The sequence below is a fragment of the Protopterus annectens genome, chromosome 7.part0, assembly GCF_019279795.1.
Source record: "Protopterus annectens isolate FY-2018-M chromosome 7.part0, PAN1.0, whole genome shotgun sequence".
NCBI lineage: Eukaryota > Metazoa > Chordata > Ceratodontiformes > Protopteridae > Protopterus > Protopterus annectens.
The window spans coordinates 421,527,932-421,551,969 of record NC_056739.1 but is presented as its reverse complement, the minus strand read 5'-3'; the positions used below and the strand labels follow the sequence as shown (position 1 = coordinate 421,551,969).

Sequence of the window (24,038 nt, the reverse complement as noted above, 5' to 3'; positions counted from 1 at the left end):
TAAGAATGAAAGTCCTTATGAGGTATTTGCTCCCACAAGAAATACAATTGTTAACTTTTACTGACTTCGGTCTGGAGCAAGAAAAAGTTTCCCCAACGGGGTACTTAGCTTTATTGAAGACTTCGGTTCTGAAATTCGATTTTGAAAATCTCAGGAGTCGGCCGACCGGCACTTGTGAACTGCTTTTGCTTCGGGCACCACGCGGCAAGAAAGACTGAAGAAAATGGCATTGGTTGCATCTTTTATACCCCTGGCACACTGACGTCAGGGAAGAGGCGACAGCAACCAACGCCGGACCAAGACTTTGGAATTCTGGCTGACTGTGGGTAGCCTGCCAGCAGGATAACCCAAGTGTAATGACTGCAACAGTGAAACACGATGAACATCTATAGTGATGACACAAATTACTTTCCATGATGCTGACTGCTGCCCTGGTAATTACAGTGATGGCACAGATTATTTTTCATAATGCTTACTGCTACCCTGGTAACTGTAGTGATGGCACAGATTACTTTCCATGATGCTGACTGCTGCCCTGGTAACTGCAGTGATGGCACAGATTACTTTCCATGATACTGACTGCTGCCCTGGTAACTATAACGATGACACAGATTACTTTCCATGACGCTGACTGCTGCCCTGGTAACTATAGTGATGGCACAGATTACTTTCCATGATGCTGACTGCTGCCCTGGTAACTGCAGTGATGGCAGAGATTACTTTCCATGATGCTGACTGTGCCACAATGCTGGCTGATCCTGTGGTAACTATAGTGATGGCACAGATTACTTTCCATAATGCTGACTGCTACCCTGGTAACTGTAGTGATGGCACAGATTACTTTCCATGATGCTGACTGCTGCCCTGGTAATTACAGTGATGGCACAGACTACTTTCCATGATGCCGACTGCTGCCCTGGTAACTATAGTGATGGCACAGATTACTTTCCATGATGCTGACTGTGCCACAATGCTGGCTGATGCTGTGGTAAAGTACAATTGTGTACCTACCATAAATGTAGATGTTCGAGTGTATTCACTGTTGCAGTCATTACACTTGGGTTATCCTGCTGGCAGGCTACCCGCAGTTGGCCAGAACTCCAAAGTCTAAGTCCGGCGTTGGTTGCTGTCGCCTCTTCCCTGACGTCAGTGCACCAGGGGTATAAAAGATGCAACCGACGCCATTTTCTTCAGTTTTTCTTGCCCCAGATGGCAGGTGCCCCCAAATAGGTAGGCTGGAAAAAATTATGCCAAAAAACAAGCATGTAGTAAAATAAACATTTCCTTCATCTACAAGCAAATACACCACATAGGTTGTATAGAAGTGAGAAGTACAGAAAAGTCCCAGCAAAGAAAAGGGGGGATGGTAGGTGGGTAACCTGGACTGCAACAGTGAATACACTTGAACATCTACATTTATGGTAGGTACACAACTGTAGTATGTTCATCGTGTTTCACTGTTGCAGTCATTATACTTAGGTTGAATCCCAAAGCTGAGGTTGGGTGACTGGGTCTAATTAGGATTAGAAGAGGCTACCAGGCCCTGCAGAACTGCAGTGGTAAAGCCTGCTCTGGATTTAGAGTAGAGAGGTAAGTGGTAGTGCTTGGTGAAAGTGTGCACTGAACTCCAGGTTGCAGCCTCTAAAATGTCTTTGGTTGGTACTCCTCTAAGGAAGGCTGCTGAAGTGGCTGCTGCTCTGGTAGAATGTGGCCTAATGCCCTTAGGCAATGACTTGCCATGTTGTGAATAGCAGAAGCGAATGCAGTGCCCTATCCATTTTGAAATAGTCTGCTTCGAGATAGGCTTTCCTTGTGATCCTGCAGCATAAGCTACAAACAGTTGCTCAGTTTTTCTGAAAGCTTTTGTTTTGTCCAAGTAGAATCGTAGCTGTCTGTGTATGTCCCAAAGCGTGCAGTCTCTCCTCTTTATTCTGGGGATTTGGATAGAATGTTGGCAAATTAATGGTTTGGTTGAGAGTCACACTGGATACTACCTTTGGCATAAATGTTGGGTTTGTCCTTAGAGAGACCGTGTCCTGATGAAAAATGATGAAAGGTTCCACTGCCATTAATGCCTGTAACTCTGAGACTATTATTGCTGAGGTTATTGCTAGGAGCAAAGCAGTCTTCCATAAGAATTTTATATCAGCTGTATTGGCTGGCTCAAAAGGAGACAGTGTGAGTTTTTCTAAAACAAAGTTGAGGTCCCAAGTAGGTGTTGGCGCTCTCCTTGGGGGTCTTATGTTTTTTTGCCCCTCTGAGAAACTGTCTTAGTAGTGGATGAGAGAAAATAGGAGTTTCCGTATAGTAATGAGCTGAAATGGCAGAGGCGTGGATCTTAATTGATGAGAAGGATAGGCCTCTGTCCAGCATCTCAGTTGGGTATTGTAAAATCTGAGGTACATTTGGAACAAGTGGTTCGAGTCCTTGTGCCTGGTTCCAAGCACAGAATCTCTTCCATTTTTTCTGCATAAGATTTCCTAGTGCTGGGCCTCCTGGCTTCTAAAATGACATCCATAACAGCTTTAGAAAGAGGTGTGGTCTGAGTGGCTATATTATCTGCCATGCTGCCAGATTTAAGGTTCTGAGTTGACTGTGCAGAATCTGATTGTTTTGTTGAGTCAGAAGATGAGGAATTTGAGGTAAAGGCCAGGCTGGGCCTTGAGGCAAGCTCTTTAGGATTGGGTACCAGTGCTGGCGTGGCCAGTCTGGGGCAATCAGGATAATTTTTGGCTTCTCTTGCCTGAATTTTAGGAGTACCTTGGGAAGAAGAGGCAGTGGAGGAAAGGCATAAACTGTCAGGGTTTTCCAGCTGAATGATAGAGCATCCACTTTCCATGCTTGTGAGTGATGTTCTTGTGCAGAATCTCTGTAGTTGGCAGTTGTGAGGGAGGCAAAAGATCTATATCTGGCCCCCATTACCTTGCTATCATGCTGAAGATCTGTGGATTTAGTTTCCATTCATGAAGACCCATGAGATTTTTGCTTAGTCCGTCTGCCAGTGTATTTTTCTTCCTGGCAGGAATTGTGCCTGCAGATGTACTTGATAGGTCAGTGCTGTGTTCCACAAAGTCATGGCTTGCCTGCAGAGGGGGTAGGAATGTGTGCCCCCTTGCTTGTTTATGTACCACATAACTGTGGTATTATCCGTCTTTAGTAATAGTTGTCCTGGATGTAGTAGATCCTTGAAGGCTGTCAGGGCATTCTGTACAGCTAGCATCTCTTTTTGATTGATGTGAAGATGCATTTGCTCCTTGGGCCACGTGCCCTGAATACATTTTCCTGCCATGTGTGCCCCCCAGGCATAATCCAATGCATCTGTTGTTATTGTCTGCCCGGCTGTGGGTAAGGTGAAAGGCTGTCCCTTGCTGTGGTGACAGGCCAGTGCCCACCATCAAATCTCCTGTTGCAGGCAGGGAATTGGAGTTATTAGTGTTTCCAGGCTGTGGCAATGTTGAGTCCAAACACTTTTAGATACCATTGTAGTTTCCTCATATGCAGTCTTGCATATGGAATTAGTAGAATGCAGGATGCCATGAAGCCCAGGGCCTGCAGAATTTTTCTTGCAGGGAGCTGGGTCTTTGTTGCCATCATTTGAAAGTAATGAGTCAGTTGCCTTTGCTTGTCTGGCATGAGATAAGCCATCTGGGCAGATGTATTTAAGCTTGCACCCAGGAATATTATCTCTTGAGAGGGCACTAGTTTTGATTTCTTTTCATTTACTGTGTACCCTAGGCAAATTAGTAATCTGTTTACAAACGCCAGATGCTTTACCAGAATGTCCTTGCTCTCTGCTTGAATAAGGCAGTCGTCCAAGTAGGGATATATTTGGATTCCTTTTTGTCTGCAAAATGCAATTATTGGTGCCAGGCATTTTGTGAAGACCCTGGGCGCAGGTAGATAAGCCAAAGGGCAGTGCAGAGAATTGGTAATGCATTGAGCCAGTTATGAATCTGAGGTATCTTCTGCAAGATTGTCTGATTGGTACATGCAGGTATTCCTCCTTGAGGTCCAAAGTAACTAGCCAAGCCTTCTTACCCAGCATTAGAAGTTACTGCAGTGCTAACATTTTGAATTTTGGAACATCCAGGAAAGTATTTAGGATTGAAAGGTCCAGTATTGGTCTCCAGGCTTTGTCCTTTCTGGGTACCAGGAAAAGTCTTGAGTAAAATCCTTGCCCCTGTTCTTGCTGTGGTACTCTTTGAATAGCTCTCATGTCCATGAGAGCAGAAATTTGTTTTTGTGCCTCTGCCCATTGGTTTTTGGCAGGTGCGGCATACCTTTTGATTTTGGAAGGGTGTGAAAGTGGAACCTGTAACCCTGAGAAACAATATTCAGTACCCATTTGTCCTGGGTGATCATGTGCCAATTTTGTGAGAAAAGTGCTAGCTTTCCCCCTAAGGGTGCTGCCAAAAGGTAAGTGCTTGGCATTTGTAGAGGGAAGTCATTGGGACTGTTTCCTGTAAGGTTGTGATTTGTCTTCTCCTCCTTTGGGGGCTGAAGCACCCCATTGTTTAGGTCTGTATGAGCCTTGGGGCTGAGATCTGCCTCTTGGGCATCTGTATCTGCCTATTTGTGGCCTGTCTGACACAGGAAAGGACCAATTTTTTGAAGGTTAGTTTCTGCTAAACCTAGGTGGTTGAACCTGTAAGAAATCTTTTACTGTCTGCATTGATTTTGCTTTATCCTCCATTTTCTTTAACATTTATTCTCCTTAACACCAAACAAAGTATCATGCTGTAGTGGAGCATCCAATAATTTTACTTTAACACATTCAGGTAAACTTTGTTCTTTCAACCAAGCATGCCTTCAAATGACAGAGCCTGTAACTGCGGCTCTACAAGAAGCCTCTAATGAATCAAAACCACATTGCAGAGTATGCTTTCCCACTTGTTCAGCTGCATGCAATAAATCCTGCATTTCCTTATTGTCAGGACATTCTGAGTTTGTAACCATTTTCTGTTTTAACAAAGACATGAGGTACTGTTGATATTTAAGCATGTGAAACTGGCAGTTTAAAGCCCTAACAGTTAAAGAAGCAGAAGTGTAAACTTTTTCCCCATCTATCCAGAGCTCTAGAGTTTTTGCAGTGGAAGCCTTAACCCCTTTGGGACCCTGAGAAATTGTTTCTGGGTCAGCAGCAGGGTTTTTATAAAGACATTTATGAGAGTCAGGGACCCTGTAGTACCTGTCTGGCTTGACTGGAGCAGGCGTAAAGAATCAGGAGACAGAGTGGATTCAGAAAAAACATCATCAACAATGTCAAGCACAGGGGGGATAGCCAGGGGCCTGTGCTGAGGCAATAAAAGAAAATCCCTGAGCCTTTTCTTAGATTCTGAATAATCCTGGCTCTCCCAATGGAAATGCTCCCTCATGCAAGGTTTCCCCAAAAGAATAATCCTCAGGTGGAGAGGCTGAAGGTATAGATTCTTCTGCATCAGAGTCCTCATAGGAAAGGAGAGAATATCCCTGATCTGAAGAGGAATCAGAGGAAATAGAAACCTGGTCAGAGGAGTCATAGTCAGTGTCTTGCCTAGTCCTTTTATCAGGAGGAGGATGGGAGCCCCTGATTAAAGTAATTAGGTCTTCGGCCATTTTAAGCATCTGTTTCTTTGGCATGGATGACTGTTCTGGAGAATGCTGTACTTGTTTCCTTGTCTTTAATGGTGTTTTTGACTTTGCCTTGGCTGCTGTAGTGGACTTAATAGTAAGTTGTGAAGATCTGAAAACACCCTCAGAAGCCGATGCCTGCTCAGCGGCTCCGGACCCATCTGAGGGGATAGTTTCCGCAGGCCCAATACCTTGAGTTTCCAGAGGCCTAGGTGAGTCGGGTACGGCCTGTGGCTCTGAGGTAGTGGGTGTCAGGGGCTGCGAAAGCACCTCACTGAGAACCAATGACTGGCCTAGAAGGGGCTTCGTCGTCGGTTTTGGACCTTGGATGCCTCTCTTTTTCCTTGTCTTTGCGTTTTTTATGAATGCCAGTCATCGTTGTTCCGATGTAGTTAAACCTTCGGCCAAAGTAATGTAAAGCAAAATCAAACTGACTCTTAATAGTGAGTTTGTTGAATCTAGCACAAAACTGACAACTAGTAACATCGTGGTCAGGGCCTAGGCAAGGAATGCAGTAAGAATGAAAGTCCTTATGAGGTATTTGCTCCCACAAGAAATACAATTGTTAACTTTACTGACTTCGGTCTGGAGCAAGAAAAGTTTCTAACGGGTACTTAGCTTTATTGAAGACTTCGGTTCTGAAATTCGATTTTGAAAATCTCAGGAGTCGGCCGACCGGCACTTGTGAACTGCTTTTGCTTCGGGCACCACGCGGCAAGAAAGACTGAAGAAAATGGCATTGGTTGCATCTTTTATACCCCTGGCACACTGACGTCAGGGAAGAGGCGACAGCAACCAACGCCGGACCAAGACTTTGGAATTCTGGCTGACTGTGGGTAGCCTGCCAGCAGGATAACCCAAGTGTAATGACTGCAACAGTGAAACACGATGAACATCTATAGTGATGACACAAATTACTTTCCATGATGCTGACTGCTGCCCTGGTAATTACAGTGATGGCACAGATTATTTTTCATAATGCTTACTGCTACCCTGGTAACTGTAGTGATGGCACAGATTACTTTCCATGATGCTGACTGCTGCCCTGGTAACTGCAGTGATGGCACAGATTACTTTCCATGATACTGACTGCTGCCCTGGTAACTATAACGATGACACAGATTACTTTCCATGACGCTGACTGCTGCCATGTTAACTATAGCGATGGCATAAATTACTTTCCATGATGCTGACTGCTGCCATGGTAACTATTATGAGGGCACAGATTACTTTCCATGATGTTGACTGTTGCCCTGGTAACTACAGTGATGGCACAGATTACTTTCCATGATGCTGATAGCTGCCCTGGTAACCATAGTGATGGCACAGATTAATTTCCATGATGCTGATTGCTGCCCTGGTAACCATAGTGAAGGCAGAGATTACTTCCCATGATGTTGACTGCTGCCCTGGTAACTATAGTGATGGCAGAGATTACTTTCCATGATGCTGACGGTGCCATGGTAACTGTAGTGACAGCATATACTAATTTCTATTATCCTACACTGTAAGTACATCATATAGGAAATCAGAAGATATAGCAACCATTTCTGGAGATTGAGTCATTTTTAGTGAGAGTTTTCCTCCACTATTGGGTTTATATGTCCTTTGGCATCTCAACATTTTTGGAGATGGTGCAAAAGAAGCAGAGTTAAGGCACCCAACCATCATCACAAAGCCAAAGAGGTGTGATGATGATGACAGGGTTCCAAATGTAGCAAATGCATTTGCCACTTATTTCAAAGGACAACTTTTTATGAATGAGAATAGCTCAAACTCTGGTACTCTGTAGTGAAAATTGGCACATTTCTTTCTGGGTGTTGTGCAGGTGTGTGTGTGTGTGTGTGTGTGTGTGTGTGTGTGTGTGTGTGTGTGTGTGTGTGTGTGTGTGTGTGTGTGTGTGTGTGTGTGCGCACACGTATGAATTTCACTGTGTGTACATGACAACTATATTGGAATCCACTCAGGTTACAATTCCTTGTAAAGATAATCAGACATCTTGTGCTGTACCCATATGTATCCAGCACCTATTAAACATCTTGTGCTGTACCCATATGTATCCAGCACCTATTAAACATCCATCCACCCATCCATCCACTTTTAACACCTGTTTTAATCAAATTCAAAGCCACGGGCAACTTAAGTCTAATCCAGCCAATTAGTGTAAAGCAGATATCAGTCCTGGATGGGCTGCCAGTCTAAAAGAAAACACACACACACCTCTAGGGCAATGTTAACAACACCAATTTATATGTGCATGTGGGAGGAAGCCAGAACACACCAATGATGGCAAAAGGAGGATGTGCAAACTCCACAGAGAAGGCAATAAAGTTAGGAACCATACCAGTGGACTAAGCTTTGAGGCACCAGTATCTGTTAAAATATCTTAAAATTATATTTGAAATAAAAATGTAAATCACTTTTCTATATATACTATTTGATAGACATGAATATTTCACTAGTCTTTTTACTTTATTTTTTTGTGGGAAAAAGAACTTTTGAGAGAAATGTTTTTTTTTTGGGAGAATGGCTAAGGCTGTGTTCCTCCCACATTTAATTAAACTGACTCATGCACAGAGGGACTTGATTATGGGAACAGTACGATCTATAGGAATATGGCTTTAATGTACTACTGTGGAAACACACTTAATTATTCAGCAGTAAAACTGGATTTTTTTTGAAAGGAAATAACATTACATGAAGTTTACTTCTGGCTGGGGATCTGTGCTGTCCCATTGATGAGTGCTGGCAGGACAAAAGACTGACACCATTTGATGACAAGGAAGGAGAAGATGAGAAGGAATGTCAGTGCTGCTTTCTGACTGCATATCTGGGGTGCTAAAGCTACATGAAGAATTAATGTCTACTTAAAGTGTGTACATATCTATTAAGAAATCAGAACATACACGTTTATTAAAGATGTAAAATTAGAGTACAATAAAAACACAGGCATGACCTTTTCTTATGCCACTGCTCTACTATTATTGACTGGAATGAGTTTCATGGTTAGTATTGTCAGCCACCCAAATTATAAAAACAGCACCCAAAAGATGAGAATAATTGAACAGTAACTTAAAACTACCACACTAGATTAAATGTTTTGATTAACATATGAGTACCCTACTTCCCAAGCAACAACCATCCTGTAGTCCCCAAGACTTCATGAACATAAATGTTTTAATGAGTTAATGATTCTTAGCCCTACGATGTGCCATCCTTGAACTCTAAGCTGTGGGAGACTAACAAAGTCACTTAGGATGTTTACACTGGGTACCGGCCTTCTGCCTTTCTCACCAATCTGGTGGACCTATTCAAGCTACAGCATGGCTTTTAAGGATCTCTACCAGACTTCAGAAAACCCTTTTGTTCAACTTAAGAAATCCATTCTTTCTCTTATCTCATTACGTTTCATCCTGAACTCTTTTAGCTTTTTGAACTCTGACCTTTCACCTTCAAGCTGTCAGTGTGTCTTGACCTTTTTTTTGTGTGCATGGAGGGGGACTGCTAATTGTAAAGGGCCATTTGTAATCTCAGGTATAGAAAGAATAGTAAATATTTCTGAGCAAACAGATGAATGCCACAACTGGCCAAGGGAATCCTTAACAAATAAACATTTTTGCCACTTGTTTGATGAAAGAAAGCTCTTTGCAGAGTAGAGTGCCACCCTGCACCTGTAATACTTGGTGCATAGTAAATATAACTGCCAATTAACTCAAGTATTCTGCAAACAAACTATGTTTTCATTTCCAAACAAATCTCATTATCATTTAACATTTTTGTTTGCTTCAGATTTAAAGCTGCGCATGTTTTGCATGCGCACTTACAAATCTTATAGCAAGTGGATACAGTGTGCTGTCTCGGCAAAATCATGCATGTCAGCAGGACAGATGAACAACTGTGGAAAGAAATCAGTGTACTACTCAGACATAGCACATTTCTGTAGCCAGATTTTTCAAACTAGGCTACTAAAGAGCAACATTTTACAGTTGTGTTTTTATTAGAAATTAAATAAAATATTAAATCAATATTAAGCTGATGGTTAAGTATAGCCAATAAGACCGGAATGTTATGGTCAAGCAGAGCATGTGACTAAATGATGAAAGGACTTTAGAAAGGATTGCACAAGTCATAAGTATGGATAACCAAACTAAGACTTCCAGCAGTAAGTCAGCAGAGTTACTTCATATATTACACAGCATCACTTTAGTTCATTTCATTTAAAGAACTGAACGAGAAATGATCAATCTTTTTTCCCTGTCAGAAAAGGATGTGCTGAGCAAAAGTACGTACTTAACTGACTACTAAGTGTAGTATTATATATATATATATATATATATATATATATATATATAAATATATATATATTTTTTTTTTTTTTTTTGGGATATGGTCTTGAGGAATGGTAAAGTACTTCGTATGCACAGAAGTAAAAAAAATAAGATATGCAGAGGAGGCGAACCAGTAAGTTATACAATAAAATATGAAGGTATGGAAATATCTACTAATGATTAAAAAATTAATAATCGCTACACTAAAAACAGCAACAAAAAAAGCAGCAGACCATTATAGCACCAATGTTCATACATTCAATCATGCCTGCAAAATTAACTAAGCGATAAATGCAGACTGCTGCTCACTAGGTATGCCCCAGTAAACAAGAAATATATACTAATACATTATTCCATGAACTAATTCAGCAGTTCCCTCATACAAATCAGCCGTGAAACTTACTTACAGCCAGCCCATCTTCTAAACTTTTAATTTAGAAATGTTAAGTTGCTAGAAAAATGCCTAGAGTGCTCCAATACCAATGACTTTAAAAACATTCTCCCTAACTGGACCAGCAAGCCACATAGTTTGTGTGAGTGTTGATCATTCAGCAGTGACTGCTCAAACATAAATAACAAAGCAAAACAAACTGAATAGGACATCTGACTTAAGTAAGACAGGCGCAAGTGTATATTAAACTTTCTCCTTAAATTAACAGGAAACTTTCAGTCTACTAACATGCTGACACTATGCTTCAGTTTGGGATTAGATGTCTGTCACTGCGTCCTGCCTAGCCTGAGGTGGGGGATCTTGGGGGGGTAATGATCAAGCTACTTGCATGAGAGAGATGTTCTACCTGTTAATCAGCATTCCACATTTCAAACAGACCTCTGACGACAACGCTATGATCAAAAGTCTATTCACTCACAAAATTTAACTTACTTATTGTGGTGGGGAAAACCCTGCAAGACGTCAAGCAGGAGCTAAACACGGTCACCCTCTACAATAACTCCAGGGTTCCTGCAAGTTGGTGATAAGAAAAAGTCTATTTGGCAATGGCCTCATTTGACTAAGTGTCCTTTCAGTTTTGTATCCACAACCTACAGTTTCACCAAGTGACCTTGAAGAGATGTATGAAAGTACCCAGATAGCACTTCCTGCAGTAGAAATAGGAGGGATTTGGTTCCATGGTAATGCCATTACCAGAGATAAGACAAGGCAATACCAATAGGCTGTGAATAGGAGGCGGAGTAATGCTAACTAGCTGTCACTTCTGTCTAGCTCTGTAAGGGATGAAGCCACTCCCAAACATCTGCTACATGCTTACACAAGACAATGGGTCAGAAAGGAGTCCTTGGCTGCAGACACAGTTACCAAAGCCCAACTGTCTTCTAGGATGAAATACGAGCACAGCCATTCTTCTTCCTGTATTCCATTTGCTTATGATTTTAAATGCAGAACAAAACAAATTACACAGGGAATTAAATCCTATTTAATTTGCACAAAACTCACCCTCCTGCTTCTCTTGACACAATCTTGAGGCTTGCAGGGTTCCGAATTAGCTTGTCAAGTGCACTAACAATCTGGGTAAACCGAGGCCTGGCATTCCGATCCTTCTGCCAGCAGTCCAGCATGAGGTGATGGAGGGAGGTAGGGCAGTCAGTTGGAGGGGGCAAGCGGTAGTCTTGTTCAATGGCATTAATAACCTGGAATAAAAAAAGGCAGTCAAAAATACATCACACAGTCAGAAGAACCAGCGTAAGAACACAAACCTCAAGTCTCACTTACAAATTCTGATTGCAGCGTATTCATCAGTACCCTCTCTCTTTACCTAAAACATCGACCTCAGGTTTCACATAGCAGCTTTTGGTCACATTTGAGGAAAAACATTTCTGTCCAGATTTTACTTTAATGCTAATGCTCTAGATAACTTTTACTCGGTCAGTTTGCTGACTTAAGTTTTACAGCTACCCGTATTTTTCCTGTCGTACATTTTAACCACGGTTATGTGTTCTCTTTTCTTTTGCTGCTTCCTTTACATTCACAATACATTAAGCAGACTATCTCATAAAAAAACATTCTACTTTCTCCAGTGGAAATATTATTACACATTTCAGGTTAATCCATGAAAGGCAAACTCCACCCCCAATGTACTTGACCGTAGTCCAGCCATTTTTCTACCTATATTTAATTTAGTGCTAAGGAATTTTTCAGTATCTTTTAACTTCTTCACTTACATAGATCGTGAAGGTACTACAACTTTTTTGCCTGTTCAGATCTCATACCGTTTTAGAAAGCGATCTGTCACAACTTGCAAGTGGTCTATATCAGATCATCAAAACGGCTCATTATCGAATGCCATAACATCGAACTGCAAAACCCAAACCCTAACAATATCGAAACCTCAAAACAGCGAATTTTTTTTCCCAGGGAAAAAATTTGCTGTTCCGAGAAACACACACACACCACAAGCACACTAAAAAACAGCAATCCACACACATACATTTAAAAGTTACATCTAACCCTACACTACACTGCACATACACTACTATCTATTCACTTACCTTAACCCAGAACCTAACCCTAAGGTCAATCACTATCGCACACTCACTTCACCTGCGCCCTAACCCTAACTCACTTAACCCGCCCCTAACCCCAAATTCTCACTATCACACACTCACCTCACCCACGCCCTAACCCTAACTCACTTAACCCGCCCCTAACCCCAAATTCTGTCACAATCTCACACTTACCTGACCCGTGCCCTAACCCTAACTCACCCAACCCGCGCCCTAACCCGAACGTCCGCACAATCACACACTTACTTTAACCCAACCCGTAACTTTCCATCACATCGCTGAAAACAGCGAAGCCACAACAACGGCCAACCGAATTATTTTCCTAGGAAAGAATTTGGTTTTGTGCAGCTTCACTGTTTTCAGCGTTCACGGTATTGGGTTCGATATTAGATCATTCAAAATTCTGCCGTTTCGATGATCTAATATAGACCCACTTGCAAGGGCTTAGTCACACATACAATTTCTGCAGTTCTTAGTCAATAGACAGCTTCAGCTTTTCAGACTGTCTTGCTGAAGTCATAAGGGTTAGTCTTTAGATAAAAATCTTTGTGTGAAGAACTGGGATAGGTTTCCTAAACTGCACTACATAAACAAGCTGGTGGACATTCTCATTTATCACTAGTGAAGTTTCACTTTTATATATGTAACTGCTGACAACAAGGGCGGTCTCAAATTAAAATAAAATACAACGAAGTAAAATCTATACTGCAAGCCCTATCATCACTCTCTCTCTTTGAAGTGGCAGATGTCAACTCTAAAGGAAGAGCAGAGAGGCTACACTGAAATGGCAAGTTTAGCACGGTAAGACGAGTGTTGGGAAAGGTCAGGCGATCGTTAAAGACTACACATTTCACTACTTAACAAACCTTGCATTTAAATGAGCTTGTTTTGAATACAGTTTAACTGTACAAAGCAGACTTCAGTTAGCACACATCAGGGATGTTTGTGGCAAAAGCCTATAAAAACGGTGCCAGTGTTTCTAATAAGCAATTGCATCACAGCATTGTCACTGTAAATGATGGGAAAAAAGCTCCAAGCCTAGGATGAGTCACATAAAGAAGACACAAACTGTACTGTGGCAATAACACAAAATCTATGAAAAGCAAAGTGCAAAGTGGGAGGGTCCATGAAGGCCAGTCTAGCATGGATGAAATTAGAATACAAAACACTTTAGTGATTCTAAAGCATTAGTATACACAGAATATCAAGATATTATGACAAACATGTTTTTCAGTTTTATGATGGGCGTTTTTTTCTTGAAGGTGCGATTCCATGATCTGTATTTTATAGCAACATGGTTTACTTAAACATTCTGCTTTCTACATAATTCCCATCTCATACTTTCTCTGTTGGCCACATAACCAAATGGTTGCATGACAGAAAGGCAAAGCTTAAAACTAGGAGTTCCAAATATGCAGAACATAAAGAACACCCCTCATTTCAGTCAGCAAAATTTAAAACAGGCTGGAATAAAGACTTAAGGCACTTTTTGCAGTAGCATTTAATTTTCTGCATACTTGTTAGCTCCAATATTGCAGTACTACATCAGAGTAAGGGGAACACCCTGAGGTACCAGAATTTCACTTTCCAAATTGAGGGTCTTGCAATTCTGCCTTGCTGTCTATCCAGTTATTAAGGAACAAGTTAACACATATATAACCACTATGACATATGGATAAAAACAGGAACAAAACCTCCAATAGTTTTACCTACATTAAAACCTTAAGATATTCAAATGTGTGTATATATAAGCACTAAGTAACTCTGACTCTAGGTTTTAAATATATGTTTTTCATTGAAGACAGTATCACATTCCGCACAAATAGAGCTTCACCCCTTGTTATCTTTGAACTTAATATAATCCTCCTTGAGGTTACTGCACTTTTAGAGGGCAAGTCTCTCTCTCTCTCTCTCTCTCTCTCTCTCTTTCTCATGCAACAAGCAGATTGGAAAAGTCTCTCTCCCATGCAACATGCAGGTTAAACAATTATACCAATTAGAAATTCTACAGTTAATGACTACCCCTACCCCATGCAAAACTGTGGTGCTTTGCTTGGATGAGGAGTACATCTGTACATGCTGAACACCATCTGATGCAAAAAAGACTCAGATATGAAAGCACTCTAATTTCATAACATCACTACAAAAACACTTGAGACATATAAGATTACAGTACAACATTCATATGACTAACAGTTCAATAAATACATTTAGAACATGTCAAAGCAATAAATGTCACATTTTCTTCTTGCTGCACTTTAAAACTTCTTTTTACATGCAAAGTAAAATATCAAAATTAATTTTACTTAGCTATCCTTTAAGCATGAAAGTTAAACAGGAAGCCTACAGACACTTACATCCTGGTTAGACATATCCCAGTACGGCCTTTCTCCAAATGACATCACTTCCCACATGACAATGCCATAACTCCAGACATCACTAGCTGAGGTAAATTTACGGAAGGCAATGGCTTCTGGAGCAGTCCATCGGATTGGAATTTTGCCACCCTGCACACAAGAAACAAACAAAAGACAAAAATAAAGATTAAAAATAGCCACAGTTGGCAGTCCTGCCTAAAGAGACCCACATTCAAGCAGCAGCCTTAAATTCTCAGCTCTGTTTTATTTAAACAACACTTCAGGTACTGCAGACCACACAGCGAAACAGAAACAAATCACTGCATGGGATTTAAGACTATTTTAAGTTTAACTTAAATTATCCCTGTCAAGGTGTATTCCTTACTGTACGTAGTTAGAATATGCTGGTGGTTACTTGCTTCTGAAACTGTTTTTTAATGCAGTGGAAAAGGTGTACAGTCCTGTTACAAACAACATCTAGCCCATTGTGTCCTTCCTTATGTTACTTGTATGTACCACTTCCCTGACATCTCATACAGTACTGCTGCTTAGCCCTCCCTAATGATCCTTCATTCTGCTGTCTGAGCCAAGTCATTTCCTAGGGTTTTCCATCTTCTTGTGCTTTCTGTGGCATCTGGGAGAACCTCGTGTTTCCTCTTCTCTGGAGGAAAGACAGGGAATGTCTAGTTTTAAGAGAGGACTTTTCTACAAAAAGTAGAGGTATACAGACATCCCATGGTGTAAGTCCTGTGATTCTTGATTCAATTTAGTAACATTTTATTTGTTGAAAGCTGCAAAATGGTTACAATTCTCAACAGCATTACCCCTCCTCAACAGCAGAATAAGTGGTAGTCTTCATGGTGAGCTTGTGTCCTGCAGACTTTATGGTGATATTATTAAATACTCAAAACTCCTGCAGGAAAAAATAAAAAACAGCCACTCCACAAGTACAGTAAAATACTGAAAAAAGTTCATTACCATTTACTTGAAACACCCAAGGAAGTGCCCAATGGAGTGAAGAAGCAATATGATCACCAACTTCAGCAGCAGAAGCTAAGTGAAAATGGGCTGAGTCATAGTGTACATTCTGCAGATGACCATAGCATGGCAGATGTCAACTGGTAGGCAGCCAGTGCTATGCCACATGCATAAAATGCACCTTTCCTTTCACTGCATTATGCAAATTATAATCTTACAAGTAGTACACCTTCTTGTGTCTCCTGTGCACTTCTGTTTTAGGGCGCTAACCTTGAGTCTCCTCAATTAAAATGGTCAATGCTCCATGACCCCCTCCCGATCAGGCATAATAAATACAAATAGGAGACTGGAATGAATGGAAAGCATATCCCAGTTACAGTTTTAAGCATTTTAATGACACCAGTAACATCAGCTTTAACCCGAAGGTGAGCCATAAATAATAAACCAGGTCTCTACACTACAAGAATCATATATCCAGTAGGCCATAAGGCACAAGTGACACCCACAAGGAATGTGTTTGCTTCCAAGGATGAGTACGGAATGTTTGATATTCGAGTCACAAGACTGTGACAGAGGGGAATGCATTGGTCAGGCTTACATGACACAAGTTCTCTGTGTTGTTTCCATTCATTAGGAAGCACTGCAGGGGATGATTCAGAATGCAGTTCAAATAGCACTTCTTTATTTGAGCCAAATGCCCCTACTACAAAACAGGACGTGTCACCCAACCTATCTCCTTTCACAGTCTTTTCTCCTCTCCCAAGATTCATTGAAGAATAACCCACTTTAGAAACAAATGTATATATTGTACATAATTGTACCCTGCTAGATTAAATCTAGTACAGTGCACTATGCTTGTTCACTAGAATGTGTCTGAACTACTCTACTCTGTTATTACTTACATTTCTGTATTTTTTTGTTTGTGAAATGTTTTGTATTTCACCAGGGTTGAGCCTGAAATTAAACAATTTTGAATGGTGCACTACCCTTATAAATAAATAAATAAACAAATAAACAAATAAATAAATAAGCCAATATGGTACAACTCCCAGCTCCCCAGTCTGTCTCAATGCCTTTAGTTTAAAGACAAAATAGTTGCAGAGAGTGTGTCTATAAACTGAACGGCACCCTTCTTCCCAAGATCATATATATACACTAATGAAATGAAATGCTACAGTCAGATAATAAAGCACCTTATACCAGGTAATACAGAACCACTTTCAAAGAATTCTCCCCAGTAGCTCAAGACAATGCAGCCTCATGATTTAAGCCAGAATGCAGACGAGCAACTAGAAAACAGTTACATTTTCATTTGTGAAGTTTGATTTTTCTGAGCTATTAATCCCAGGGCTGGGGCTACTAATATCAAACAAAGAGCCAGCTGTGAAGGTGCCCATAACATTAAATAATTATTTAAATATAAAACAAGTCTTCAAAGCAAAGTGCGAGTTAGTGCCAAGCGATAAAACCTTGGCCTTTTTAGCTGAAATGCATTTGTTTCATTTACTGAACACTGTAACTCTGACCCTGCCCGAGTGTGGAGTTTTCTGGTTAGATTGCAATGATGACAGCACTTGCTGCTAGCTGATGACATTGCACATTACACCTTGACACTTAGCTCACTGCTTGCTGAAACGGCTATTACTTTATATCTTTCTTTACTGCTTTTTCCAGTTACTTGGTTATTACTCCGTTATTATTCTCTGTATTTTCTCAAGGTGCCCAGCACTCGTTCTGCACTTAATGCTGACGACCTATCTTAAGTTTTTGAAACAAGATTAATCGCTGCTCTTCTCCTCTGCTACAGTTTCTGCAAATGGCATCTGCACATATGAGTACAAGGCAGAAATGTTAGGAAACTGAATTGCAAAAGTGCCAGTGCTGTGATATGCATATTAACACTGAGACTGGAGTATAGCAGAGGATTTCCCCTTACAACAACAAACAGTAATCCTGGAGTTAGTGTATACAGAAATAGCAGGGGAGGGAGGTATATGTTGAGGATTCAGGTGGGGGGAATACCCACTACAAAAACACATAAATACTTAAGCTATTCACATACACTTCTGTGGTAACAGTTTTCAGTGCCAGTTGACTTTGTGTCAGACGTTAGTCACAGAACTCTATATATCCTAAACACTCTGAATAAAGTTTACTTCTGCCTTTTTATGAGTATCTCATGCTGAAAAAAACAAAAGGAGGATCTTCCAGTCTACATACTACTTAATAAATGTGAAATAGTTTAGGTAGCATACATATTGATACAGGTCTAATTTCATCAACGAAATTACGTTTCAACAAACCATAATTTCACGACCCCATGTTTCCAAAAGTGCATTTATTGGAAAATGCACTTTTGCGTAAAACCAACTAAGTGAAAAGCAATGGAGGTTGTTGTTTTAGTTCACAGCACGGTGGGGATAAGGGAATATTCCCTTTTCCCCACTGTAGTGTGATCTCAAGAGTTAGAATATATTAGTAGCAGGGGGGCTTGCCCCCCTGCATACACGTGGCTAGTGTTGTCTTTTTTTTTTCTGTTTCTGTTCTTTTCGCTTAGTTAATTTTTCATGAAAGTCCATTTTCGAATAAATGCACTTTCGGAAAAATGGGGGTCGCGAAATTACTATTCATTGAAACGTAATTTCATTGATTGAAATTAGACCCATCTATATACATATCTATTTATCTACATATAAACGGAATACTTAAAATAAGAAAAATGCAAAACAATCAATCACAGAAGCCAGTGACTTCCACATTGCATAAAAGCTACAGCACTGGTTGTGTGTATTTCTGAACTAGTGGAAAATTCTAGAAACTGTATCTGATGTTGAACAATCATTAAAATAAAGAATAATGACTTCATTAAAATAACGAATAATGACTTTTTACCAATGAACTGGTGTAAGTGGGGTCTGAAGAGTTCTCCTCCAGGAAGCGGGAGAGACCAAAGTCTGACACTTTACAGACAAGGTTGCTGTTGACTAAGATGTTACGGGCAGCAAGGTCACGGTGCACGTAGCTCATCTCTGACAAATACTTCATCCCAGAGGCAATCCCTCGCAGCATGCCTACTAACTGAATGGGTGTAAACTGACCATCATTGACCTGCAACAATCAGAACAGAGCATTAAATTAATACCGATCTCTCATACCAAAGTCTGAGTTAATCTCTAGTACTCAGTCCTACAAAGTACAAAGCAGCAAATGGCACAACCAATATAAAGCTCCTGTACACATTTACACAAGTTACTGATGGAGAACCCTGATGGTCTGGTACAAAATGGTTGTCCCACTGCTCTTCACGTATTCACATTAACACTTGTATCAGTTAATGAAAGAAGATAAAAACAGGTAGAAAATTGCACTAAGCTTAACTAATAACTTTGATTTCTGTGTCTTGGGAAACTGTGTGCACACAAGCTAACAGAAAGGGCTAAAGAAAGGTCATTCTTTATATGGCAGGATTCGGACTCATTCTTTGTATGGCAGGTTTCTGACTTGTAATGGTGATAGCTTTGTCTTAATTTGGAGATTAGGAAGAATGCAGTCACTCCTGAGAATATGCCTTTCTAAACATTAATGCTACACTTGTGAGCCCATACAGCAAAGTAGGTGGACACTGCAGGGGACAGTGATAGCATCTTACTTGCTGATATATTTTGGGGGAGCACAGACCCAAGGAGGAGATGATCTTACCTCCTCTGGCATCAAGACCTTTAAGTGCCACAGGGGACCAACATACCACCTGAACATCCTCACCATACTCATACAAGTCAAACCTCAGTGAAGCAAAAGTTAATCTTTTAAGAAAATACTGTATTCAGTAGGACAGCCTAGGCATAAGAATAACTAACTGGCCAGTGTGTCTGATGAAAATAGATTACATATTAAACAACCAAAATAAGTACATAAGCATAAGAAAGGATAAAAAATCAGATTACAGTATAAAAGCAACCACAGCAGAAACTGTTACCAAATTATTTTCTTTAGGCTGCTTCCAGATGTGGAATACATTCTCTCCATAATGTGCAGGCAGCAGCAGAAGAAAAACAAAAACAATACAAAACTCTTGTCACCTTTCACACGGTATCCTGAAGAATGCTGATAAAGCAGGCAGGCAGGAAATATTCTGAATTGTACTGTAACTATGCTACCAGAACATACTGAAGTGTTTGAAGTGCTGGTCTGTCCTTGTCATCTGGTGTCAAACTGCCCTTTTTACACTGTGCAAATCCCAAATGTCAACTAGCAACATCACTTTTGTTAACATTTACTCTGCTGTTGCCCCAGAGTTTTCCTTTGCTCTCCACTGTCACGGATCACAGATCAGAAAATGAAAACTACTACCTCTTGATCCTGGAGTATGTTACACCTGCCAGGCCTTTAATGACCTTTCCTCCTGCAACATGTGAGCTTCCAGTGGTGGGGTTAAAATGACGTTTAATATGGCATCAGACACTGATGCCAAGGTCCCCAAATGAATACAGTAAATGTCAGAAGTTTTAAATAAGGTACTATAACACAGTAAAAACAAATAAAAGAGATAAACAAATGGTTAAGGCCTCATTCCTGAAATGTTAATGTTTTACTGAAAAAAATGCAGTAATAGCTGAAATGATGTACACCTGTATACTTACACACACACACACACACACACACACACACACACACACACACACACACACACACACACACACACACACACAAAGGCTAACACATTAATGTACTTCAGTAGTAGAAGAAGGAAGCAGAGCAGCTACAAATAAAAATATAGACTCTTCATGATGGACGTACTGCCCAAAGGAAAGGGTGTACTGCATATGGAAGGAAACCACACATGAGTGAAAATGAGATCAGTGGTGTAGGAAGCATGACCTGGATAGAAACAACACCATCAAGACATCACCCGAGTGTTTGTGTCTTGAGTGAAAGCCATCTATAAAGGACTTAGAAATGCTGGGAAAGGTTTACAGTTTTAGTTGGAAGTATCTTGATTATAGGCACTGGTGGCAGGTATAAATATAGTAAGGGGTTACTCACCCGGAGGAATGAATCCAAAGCTCCATTTTCCATAAACTCGGTGATGATCATAACTGGACAGCTGTTGGTGATGACACCCTCCAGTCGGATGATGTTTGGGTGGTCAAACTGGCCCATGATGCTTGCTTCACTAAGGAATTCTCGGCGTTGCTTCTCAGTATAGCCACCCTTTAACGTTTTGATAGCGACATAGTTCTCTTTCTTACCTGGGACTTTAAGACGCCCCCTGCACACTTCACCAAATTCTCCTAGAAGAAGCGGTATAAACACATATTATTTTCATCTTCTACAGTTGCTTGATTCTTGCAGAACTGCCAGCCTACAGATTCAAGTTAAGAGAATTATAATTCATGCACGTTTGTAAAAAAAATGCTTTTTATTGCTGTACAACCAAATAAAAGTGAATTACTAAGACCAAAATACCAATACTCCAGATAAATGACGTGACAACAGTAGAACAAGTGGGACATTTAAAGTCTGTAGCACAAAGTAAGGGCTTCAAGTAACTTTAGAAGAGATATAGTTGCCTTTTTCTTTTCTTACTTTCTTTCTCTCTTTTTTTGTGCTTTTAGAAGTATAGAGCAGCAAACCTGTGATCAGAGTTTATGGTGTACAATATGCACTTAAACCTGTTCACCACATTGTTGCCAATTGTAGGGTAATGATGGATTTGTGATAACAAAAACACTACCGTTCATGTCAGCAGAACTGGATTTGGACTTGTACTGCTGTTATCACATTAAAACAAAGCACTGCTGACAAAACACAGACTGACAAACACGTACGGCTTTGTACTGCTGAAACAACATCAGCAAATCTTTGAACTAGACAACAAAACAGCAGACATCGATAAGTCTCTAAATTAAAGCAACTTGCTTCAGATTTTATCAGAATGACTCCAAATTATTATTTCTTAAATAAAACTACAACTATAAAGATCAGTAGGCCGCTCTAGTTGTTGCACCTTCCAAGGCCCCATTACCGCTGCAGACCTTGCTTTGTACTCTTTCTTAGACGTTATTAATATCATTTTCATTTTTCCTCCTATCCCTTCCAGAAAGATACTTCAAACAATTTGAAAACCATATTGTGTTTCTGAATATGTGATGATGTTGTGTCACTCTTCATTGGTTCATAGGTTCATACTAGGCTATCTGCCCTAGGGCATTTATAAGCCTAGCCAGAATGTGTTTGGCTTTTGCCACCCATTTTAAATTTATTTTGCTATGCCCTTTTTCGAGGTTAGTATACTGTGCCTCTGTCTAACTGTGACACAGAAGTGATACCCAGGGTAAACCTATGATCTCCCATCCACTCATCAAGATTCCTCTTGAAGAGAGTCAATGAGGGACTCTGCCTAACCTGGACTGGGATTTTATTCCAGAGTGAAGGGAGCCTCTGGGTTATGAATCTGTCCCTCCAGCATGTCCTATTTATTTCAGTGATGAGGTTCAAGTCTCTCGAGCACGTAGCTCGATGGGATTTGGATTTTCTGAGGTGCAGCATGTCCATTAATTCCGGGTTGGACATGGCTTTATAGGTCAGGCACAGATCGCCTCTGAACAGGTGGTATGCCACTGAGTAGAGCTGGAGTTACTTTAACCGGGCAGCATACGGCATCTGTTTGAGTCCTTTGATCCTCTTGGTGAGGTACTTTTGGGGTCTTTCCAGTTGCTGCAGGTGTCTGGTAAGGTACATCCCAAAAGGGGCATTGTACTCAATTATGGGCCTGATGAGGGATGAGTAAAGAGGCACGATGACCTCCCCTGATCTAGATGTGAATCTCTTCATGATTAGGTGGGCTATATAAAATGTTTTTCTAACCACTTTGGCCACGTGGTTGTCAAATGAGAGATTGCTATCAACTTGGGTCCCCAGGTCCCTAATTACTTCTTCTCTACTTAATGGATTACCACCTATGTGGTAATTTGTGGGCACTTTGTTTTTGCCAAAGGGGATGACTATACACTTTTTGGCATTTAGCTTGAGGCCATGGCTCTGGCACCAGTTGTCTGTTTCTATGAGGCCCTTTTGGAGGATGCTTGTGTCGGCTGGAGAGTCGATTATGGCACCCAGTTTGCAGTCATCTGCGAACTTGGTCAGCCACAGTCCTTCCGTGTTGGCCTGTACCTCCTTGAAATATATACCAAACAAGAGAGGTCCCAGGACTGAGCCTTGTGGGACACCACTTGTAACTGGTTTTGGGTCTGACATGGCTCCAGCAATTCTAACCATGCGGGTTCTGTCCTTGAGCCAGTTTGCAATCCATCTAGTGACATAGGGGTTTATATTTAAGCTGGTGAGTCTACATTATTGACGGGGAAAAGCGGACATGGGTGTATTACCGAGTTCACTTTTTATAAAAAACCTTCTGTTGCAACTTGGAATGTAGTAAAAATAAAATGTTCCGATTCTAGGGTGTAAAACGCAAGAGCAATTTAGTTGATAATTTGAACTGTCATGTGTGTAGGACATAAGGCACTATTGGTTCTGGCAGCTCACCAGAAGACTTCTGATGACTGCAGCATATAAAGTCACAAAATCAGAGTCAGGCTTCTGATTTACTTCTGATCTGCACAACAAACTATGGGGAGTGCTGCTACAAAAATACAAACTGAACAAATATATTTTGACACATCATTGACTAGAAGAGGTCCCTAAGAAAGCTTGTCTTTTTTTAGTTCTGCTCCACATTTACTTGCTTACTTAAGGTAATTTTTAATTAGGCAGTGTGCAATTACAGTTCTGTCCTTTAAAACAAGCAATAAATCAATGGTTTATGTCCAGTGATGCTAACCTGCTCCAATCACTTCTTCAATTTTCACATAGGAAACGTCAATCTCTTTGGCGAACTCACGGACAGCCTCATTGGGATCTTCATAGGTGAAAGGGTCAATATAGACCTTAGTGCCTTGAGGAAAAACAAAGAAAAAAAAAAGACATTTATAACTCCAGAGTGTCATATTAAAGGCACATCTCTGCTGATTTTCCTGCCCTTCATTCTGTGATGAATGATGTCCCAACCTTTTCACTATCATGCATTACATCACAAGCCCATTTGTCATTTTTCTGGTGCCAGGGACAGAAAATTCTGCAAGTGCAGGGGTACATTGCATAGCTCCCAGGTCAATGTACACCAGACAATTTTTGTATGTACAAGATGTACACAGGACGCCAGTGTAAAGAATTTTGAGAAGAATAC

General features: G+C 40.7%; 1 protein-coding gene across 2 annotated transcripts in view; it reads right to left on the bottom strand.

Moving 5' to 3' along the window:
- The window catches only part of EPHB4 (EPH receptor B4), a 194,966-nt gene that overhangs the window by 15,398 nt on the left and 155,530 nt on the right, over nucleotides 1-24,038 (bottom strand). For both annotated transcript variants that reach the window (XM_044077006.1, XM_044077007.1), the window contains exons 10-14: nucleotides 23,634-23,747; nucleotides 20,837-21,084; nucleotides 18,686-18,901; nucleotides 14,816-14,965; nucleotides 11,392-11,585 (exon numbers count right to left, since the gene is read on the bottom strand). In XM_044077006.1, the coding sequence (XP_043932941.1) occupies nucleotides 11,392-11,585; nucleotides 14,816-14,965; nucleotides 18,686-18,901; nucleotides 20,837-21,084; nucleotides 23,634-23,747 (922 nt within the window). The remainder of the gene's footprint in view (nucleotides 1-11,391; nucleotides 11,586-14,815; nucleotides 14,966-18,685; nucleotides 18,902-20,836; nucleotides 21,085-23,633; nucleotides 23,748-24,038) is intronic.